The sequence below is a fragment of the Oncorhynchus nerka genome, linkage group LG3, assembly GCF_034236695.1.
Source record: "Oncorhynchus nerka isolate Pitt River linkage group LG3, Oner_Uvic_2.0, whole genome shotgun sequence".
Classification (NCBI taxonomy): Eukaryota; Metazoa; Chordata; class Actinopteri; order Salmoniformes; family Salmonidae; genus Oncorhynchus; species Oncorhynchus nerka.
In genome coordinates, this window is record NC_088398.1 from 6,614,920 (window position 1) to 6,622,986 (window position 8,067).

Here is an 8,067-nt window from a genome sequence, read left to right on the forward strand (position 1 = left end):
ACTGTTTTTACAAAAACGTGTAGAAACTTCTGCCTCCTTGAAGGCCAACAGGTCACTGCGCGATAGCGAGCAGTAGTTTTCCCACTAGCATTTGTTGTCAGCTAGTTCGCAGCTGATTCAGCAGGTGTTATCAAAGAGGATGTTGCTAATTTATTAGCGTCTCCCTTTTCAAGAATAACTTTCAAATGTCCATCTGGTGAGTGGAACTTTTTTTTATTGAAGCGCTTGCGTGTTAGCCATGTCTTTGAAAATAAATGTGTGTGTGAAACACTTGCATTTAAAGCGGAACTGACAGCACTTTAGCAACATGAAATATTCTTAAAATCTGTTCATATACTGCCCCAGGAAGAATGTGACACTTGTAAACATAATTCTGACAAGTGACCACTTCGATATGGTCATTTTCACATTTTAATCAATTCTATAGCAATATAGAGTGTGAGAGCGGCCTGTACGTTTGGGCAATTAATAGTCACTGCAGTAAATAAAACCAAATGACTTGTCCCGATCTGGAGGCAACACACACCAGTGCACTAATAGTCAGAGCTACAGTTTACAAACGAGCCATTTGCCACATGGGCCTGCAATCATTCACTTTGAACTATACTGTGTTTTCAGGCAGTTGCAACAGCGACTTTGGATCATTAGAACACATTCACCAAAACCCACAAAATACCCTTGGAATGGATTTCTGCAAATATATAAACACCACGGGAGTCCTCTTACATTTGGGAACTTTACAGTCCTATTGATCAAACAGCCATGAAAAGGTAGGCTCTCTCTCCCTTAGTTATACACATAACAATATCATCAACTAATGCTATCTAAAATCTAACAAAGGAACATTAAATAAACAAACTTTTTCAGCTTGTTTGTCAAAATTGCACTGATACATGACAGTGAATTGTAGCCTCCTCGACCTTCTGCAGCTTGCCTACCAATGCATGCTTGTCCCAACCAAGCACCCAACTAACTGGCTAAAGTTGGCTAGCTTGCTAGTTAACTACTTCCAGACACAAATGAGAGAACACCTCACTGACTATTTTACTCGCCCTATCAAAACTGATTGGGTTGTTTACCTGTTATCTAGAGCGTTCGTGACTGACTATTACTTTTTTTGCCTTTGTTTACTGGCACCGGTCATATTCAGCCATTCGTAAATTCATCAGTTGTTCTGCGCTCTGGCACACTCAGACGAGAGTACTCTGAAATCAGAGTAGATAGCCAGAGTGAATTTGCGAACGCAAGAGATATGCTAACTGTATAACAGTTCAAGTTCTTGCTAGCTAACAAAATGACACCTGCATCTCTAGCTGTGTAAAGTGTGATATAAAAGTAACATATTTACCTGATTTATTTGATATTAATAGTTGGGAATTAATGCTTAATAGATAGGATATTTCTGTCCTGTTAGTGTCTGTGTTTTTATGGTCTCTCTAGTTCCCTGCAGCAAATCTGGAGGCCAGAGATGGCTTGAGTTGACAAAATTGAAACGTCTTTCCTACGGGTTACTGATGTCATTCTTCTGTGAGCTGCTCCACGTAAAAACAGTTGAGAGCTGCCTGCAGATGTTATTCTTCTGTGAGCTGCTCCACGTAAAAACAGTTGAGAGCTGCCTGCAGATGTTATTCTTCTGTGAGCTGCTGCCTGCAGATGTTATTCGTAAAAAAAACAGTTGAGAGCTGCCTGCAGATGTTATTCTTCTGTGAGCTGCTCCACGTAAAAACAGTTGAGAGCTGCCTGCAGATGTTATTCTTCTGTGAGCTGCTCCACGTAAAAACAGTTGAGAGCTGCCTGCAGATGTTATTCTTCTGTGAGCTGCAGTCTGCCTGCAGATGTTATTCTTCTGTGAGCTGCTAAAAACAGTTGAGAGCTGCCTGCAGATGTTATTCTTCTGTCTTCTGTGAGCTGCTCCACGTTGAAAATGTTATTCTTCTGTGACAGTTGAGAGCTGCCTGCAGATGTTATTCTTCTGTGAGCTGCTCCCTGCAGATGTTATTCTTCTGTGAAAAACAGTTGAGAGCTGCCTGCAGATGTTATTCTTCTGTGAGCTGCTCCACGTAAAAACAGTTGAGAGCTGCCTGCAGATGTTATTCTTCTGTGAGCTGCTCCACGTAAAAACAGTTGAGAGCTGCCTGCAGATGTTATTCTTCTGAAACTAGGCTGTGTGTGCGGCGCGCATGTGAATATATTTTTATTTTAGTCAGTTAAGATCTAATTCTTATTCATGATGACGGCCTACCGGGGAACAGTGGGTTAACTGCCTTGTTCAGGGGCAGAACTTTTACCCTGTCAGCTCGGGGACTCATCCAGCAACCTTTCGGTTACTGGCCCAACACTAGGCTACCTGCCGCCCCACGTTCTTCCCGATTGTGTAGGCTACTTTGTGCATGATTTATCTGGGTCAATGATAAATGCTATACATCCACTACACTACTTTGATACGCATCAATAGGGATTAATAAGTGAGTATATGCTATGCCCACTGAAAACAAACCGGATATACGGTTTATACCTGCGTATACCTTACACTACACCGGCCCTTTTGTGTTTTACAAAAAGTGCACTCCTACATGAGTACGCTGGTATTACGGTTGATGTCCTTTCAGAATCACAAACCTTTCAGAATCACTGGAGGCCTATAGGTTTGCCACTGCGCAAACATATTGTCTATAATAGGTATAAAGACTGTTAAGACATTCATGTTTCAAGAAAGGTGTGTATATATGGGGCCTGGCGAAGCAGCTCTATGTGCTGATTGAATGGAAGCTGATAATTATGAGTTTTTTTACTCTGGTCTCGGGAAGAAATTACGGGTCCTCACTGTCCGAGACAGAGTCAAGACCGAGTACAAATAAACCCTACACCGAAACAGGACTGAGACACTCAATATGTACTACAACACGGCTGTAGGGTATAGCCAAATAATATCTGCTGGTAGTCTCTTATGACAGACAACACCAGCATGTATGAGAGATTTGGTCCTGGGTGCTGAGATGAATCTGCAATGCCTGCTGGTGTTATGGCAGAGAGGCTGCAGGGGGCTGAGAGCAGATGGTACTGACAGACTGTAGCTCACTGTATGAGGGAGAGAAGGCACCACACACACAGGGTAGAGCGAGGCTATAAACACACAGGGTAGAGCGATGCTATAAACACACAGGGTAGAGCGATGCTATAAACACACAGGGTAGAGCGAGGCTATAAACACACAGGGTAGAGCGAGGCTATAAACACACAGGGTAGAGCGAGGCTATAAACACACAGGGTAGAGCGAGGCTATAAACACACAGGGTAGAGCGAGGCTATAAACACACAGGGTAGAGCGAGGCTATAAACACACAGGGTAGAGCGAGGCTATAAACACACAGGGTAGAGCGAGGCTATAAACACACAGGGTAGAGCGAGGCTATAAACACACAGGGTAGAGCGAGGCTATAAACACACAGGGTAGAGCGAGGCTATAAACACACAGGGTAGAGCGAGGCTATAAACACACAGGGTAGAGCGAGGCTATAAACACACAGGGTAGAGCGATGCTATAAACACACAGGGTAGAGTGAGGCTATAAACACACAGGGTAGAGCGAGGCTATAAACACACAGGGTAGAGCGAGGCTATAAACACACAGGGTAGAGCGAGGCTATAAACACACAGGGTAGAGCGAGGCTATAAACACACAGGGTAGAGCGAGGCTATAAACACACAGGGTAGAGCGAGGCTATAAACACACAGGGTAGAGCGAGGCTATAAACACACAGGGTAGAGCGAGGCTATAAACACACAGGGTAGAGCGATGCTATAAACACACAGGGTAGAGCGAGGCTATAAACACACAGGGTAGAGCGAGGCTATAAACACACAGGGTAGAGCGAGGCTATAAACACACAGGGTAGAGCGAGGCTATAAACACACAGGGTAGAGCGAGGCTATAAACACACAGGGTAGAGCGAGGCTATAAACACACAGGGTAGAGCGATGCTATAAACACACAGGGTAGAGCGATGCTATAAACACACAGGGTAGAGCGAGGCTATAAACACACAGGGTAGAGCGAGGCTATAAACACACAGGGTAGAGCGAGGCTATAAACACACAGGGTAGAGCGATGCTATAAACACACAGGGTAGAGCGAGGCTATAAACACACAGGGTAGAGCGAGGCTATAAACACACAGGGTAGAGCGAGGCTATAAACACACAGGGTAGAGCGAGGCTATAAACACACAGGGTAGAGCGAGGCTATAAACACACAGGGTAGAGCGAGGCTATAAACACACAGGGTAGAGCGAGGCTATAAACACACAGGGTAGAGCGATGCTATAAACACACAGGGTAGAGCGAGGCTATAAACACACAGGGTAGAGCGAGGCTATAAACACACAGGGTAGAGCGAGGCTATAAACACACAGGGTAGAGCGAGGCTATAAACACACAGGGTAGAGCGAGGCTATAAACACACAGGGTAGAGCGAGGCTATAAACACACAGGATGGAAAGTGAGGCTTTGCAATGACACAGCAGAGATGCTATGACACAAATACAGTGCAGGGATATACACATCTACTGATGGGGTGGTGGGGTTACCAGACCGATGGAGACGACCTCCACTGTAGGTCCAGTTACAAAAATTGGTCCTCCCCAGCCACTGTACCCGTTGGGCGCTCTTATCATGTTTCTGTTTGCCCTTTGACCCTGGCAGGTGTCCTCCCGTGACATCATTGTGTTCCGAGCAGGGGAGATGTGTGGCCACCGGCAACCTCTAGTCACCTTGGTGATGACAAACACTCCTACTGCCATGACATCATCCCAGTGATGAAGTAGGGGAGGGGAGATGGAGGGGGCCGGAGGCAGGATATTTGCCGGTATAAACCCACCGCATCATCCCAGCTGATACACTAACATTAAACCACTGCCAAGCGAACACAAGAGGCAAACTCATCCCTTCAATAACATCAGTGAGAGAGAGGGAAGAGGAGAAAAGGAGGGGCAAAGCGTGAGATAGTGATGCTTTCAGCAGGTGCCAAACAGTGAGAGGTAGCTGATAGAGAGGGAAAGACTGCGAGAAAGAGATGCAACCAGCCTGTGAGAGCACACAGTGACCCACAGCATCGGAGACAAGAGAAGAAGACAAAGTGTGAGTTGTTTCATGCATTCTTTATTTGTTTGTTTAGTGAAAGGATGAGAGGTTATGCACCTGTACTCTCAGGTTGATTAGATACAGAGGAAGATGGAATTTGTACCAAAAAGTAGGTATTGCTGCATATTTCATCATATACAATGAATGTTTTTATTTTATTTAGTACGTTGTCATGTAATAATTATTATTTTTGAGTAAATACTTAAATGCATCCATGTCTATTTGATCATGAAGAACCAGGAAGTATAATGTACTGATTTGTTATAGAGGAATCAGGGGCTCATTTGTAGATCTGATTTTTTATAAGTTATTAAATGAAAAATCACTACTCATCTCACAGACATAATGTCACAATTTCTACCTCGTCTCAGCTTTTCATACAGCAGTATATTGTGTGTACAAGGCCATTTCTCCCTTGGAGAAAATGAAGTTTTTCTCATTTATTTGATTATTAACATCAGAGTATTAAAAGCCATCATAAAGCATGATCATGGATTTACCTTTATGGTCAGTAGAGTCGTGGTGGTGGTCATTGCTCTGTGTTATGTGTAGTCATAAACATTTTTCAGTATGGTTTTAGAGATGTATTATAGTTGTATCAATAGTCACTGTATTATCTATATTGGCATATTAATATGAATTCCTCTCTGTTTTTACAGAATCCTGTTGTCATTGCAGTGACAGTGTAGTCGTGTCCAGCCAGTCTCCTGCATTACTGTTCCTGCCCTCCCTCTACTCACTGCTGCCATGCTGTACCCAGCTCTGCTCTGTGCTGCTCTGCTCCTGATAGCACCCCTGGGGCACACAGAGGGGCGCACCCTGCACCCCTCACCTGATGCCATCCAGGTAAGGAGGGTGAAGGGAGAGGGGTAATGGGAGGAGAATAGGAAAAGAGGGGATGGGGATGGAGAAAGAGGGGAGTGGAAAGTTAGGGGGAGCTGGGGAGAGTGGGACAGAGGGGAGATGGGGAAGAGGGGAGTAGAGGGTATATTTGGATCATCAATAACTTTTTTACTGAGCTCTCATGACTTTTCTGCGTAGTAATAATAACATGTTTATTGCATAATAATAACAGCATATTTGTTGTTCCTGCCTAGTTTGTTGAGCAGTTTCTGGATCGCTACAACGACCTGACCCTGGATGACCTGGAGAACCTGGTGAGCAGCCAACCAGAGGAGCCCTCCTCGGCTTTCACTTCCGGGGTCAAAGTCGCTGAGTACCCCAAATGGGCTGACATACCAGCACAGGGTGACAGCACCTGGCTCCGCCTCCTGAAGGGGACCCTGGCCAATCAGAAAAGAGCTGTGACGGACCGGTCGAGGAGGGGGTGGAACCGAGGATGCTTCGGACTCAAACTGGACAGGATCGGGTCAATGAGTGGACTGGGCTGCTAGTGGAGAGAGAGGAAGGGACTGACGCCCCTCAGGGGATATGAGGACGAACACACAGTAGGCTGCTACACAGCACACAGTCATTTACACACATGTGGTGAATACAAGGATGTTAATGTGAGTACAAAGGAGGTCTACATGTAGCGTAGCTGTAGTGTACTTGCTGTATTGCTAATGTGGTTCCATCGAGCTTAAAGAAAGTTACTCTGTATGTCTCCTGGCTGTTAGAAGGGGTTAGCTGTACTTATATTGTACATCTATTCATTTGAATCTTGAAAGTATCAGAGTTATGTTTACATCAAGCTGTTATTCTATTTTAAGTCTCTGAGTGTCGTTTTGACAGTAAATCTGCACTTTATTTAAAACTAGGTATTTAAAAGTTGTCTTTCTTGACTAATATTGTCCTTGTTAATCCTGCAGGAATAGTTGTGTTATGGCATGTTTAATGGAAATAAATATTTGAAAAAATATAATAATATAATTAAAGTCAAATGTTTCTTCTCTCTGCTATTGATTTTACATTTGGCATGAATAAATGTACACTGAACCACGTTGTATTGATTTGACATACATTTGGCATGAATAAATGTACACTGAACCACGTTGTATTGATTTGACATACATTTGGCATGAATAAATGTACACTGAACCACGTTGTATTGATTTGACATACATTTGGAATAAATGAATAAATGATTTGACATACATTTGATGAATAAATGTACACTGAACCACGTTGTATTGATTTGACATACATTTGGCATGAATAAATGTACACTGAACCACGTTGTATTGATTTGACATACATTTGGCATGAATAAATGTACACTGAACCACGTTGAATTGATTAGACATACATTTGGCATGAATAAATGTACACTGAACCACGTTGTATTGATTAGACATTTGGCATGAATAAATGTACACTGAACCACGTTGTATTGATTAGACATACATTTGGCATGAATAAATGTACACTGAACCACGTTGTATTGATTAGACATACATTTGGCATGAATAAATGTACACTGAACCACGTTGTATTGAGTGTTGTTCTATTAAAGTCCTGACACCTTCCAGTGGCAGATTCATCCTCAAATCCTCGACTCCATTTGTTCATTTCACATTGGCATGCTTCATCTACATATTCATGCATTTCCATTCAATTTGAAGGTTCAATTTCTCACAGCAGATATTTATACCTCTGTTTCCATGGTCGTTTTTATTAAATCTGCCACAGGCAGCTGAGGGAGAGAGAGAAGGTACATGTCTTCCTCAGAGCTAAATGAAATGCCTGCATTAAATGGTGGGGTTGTGTGGGAGGACCAATTAGGGTTTGGAGCTACGCTAATCAAGCTACCACTGATGCTTCCAAACTGAATTTACTATGTCGTTAGTATCTCACTTATAGAAGGGAGTTAACTCTTGTCTATATGACAAGTACTTCCCAAACAGAACATCATCTTCTCTCTTTAAATACAGTTCTGGGTTGGGGAAAGAGGGCATTTCACCAGGGTCAGTTCTGGTTTGGAGAAAGA

General features: G+C 43.3%; 1 protein-coding gene across 2 annotated transcripts; it reads left to right on the forward strand.

The window, feature by feature from the left end:
* Positions 1-4,833: 4,833 nt before the first annotated feature.
* Positions 4,834-7,194, forward strand: nppcl (natriuretic peptide C-like). Of its 2 annotated transcripts, XM_029679095.2 has the most exons (3): positions 4,834-5,135; positions 5,798-5,984; positions 6,236-7,194. In XM_029679095.2, the coding sequence occupies exons 2-3, from the start codon at positions 5,886-5,888 to the stop codon at positions 6,530-6,532; spliced, it is 396 nt and encodes a 131-aa protein (XP_029534955.1). In that variant the 5' UTR covers positions 4,834-5,135; positions 5,798-5,885; the 3' UTR covers positions 6,533-7,194. The 2 variants fall into 2 exon arrangements, with proteins under 2 accessions (XP_029534955.1, XP_064862003.1); XM_065005931.1 differs by lacking the exon at positions 4,834-5,135 and having other exon boundaries at positions 5,616-5,984.
* Positions 7,195-8,067: the final 873 nt, after the last annotated feature.

What these genes read in the sequence shown, in the direction of transcription:
- nppcl (XM_029679095.2), top strand. Translation starts at nt 5,886, where the DNA reads ATGCTGTACCCAGCTCTGCTCTGTGCTGCTCTGCTCCTGATAGCACCC. An exon ending in CCTCACCTGATGCCATCCAG is followed by an intron (nt 5,985 to 6,235) that starts GTAAGGAGGGTG and finishes GTTCCTGCCTAG; the next exon opens with TTTGTTGAGCAGTTTCTGGA.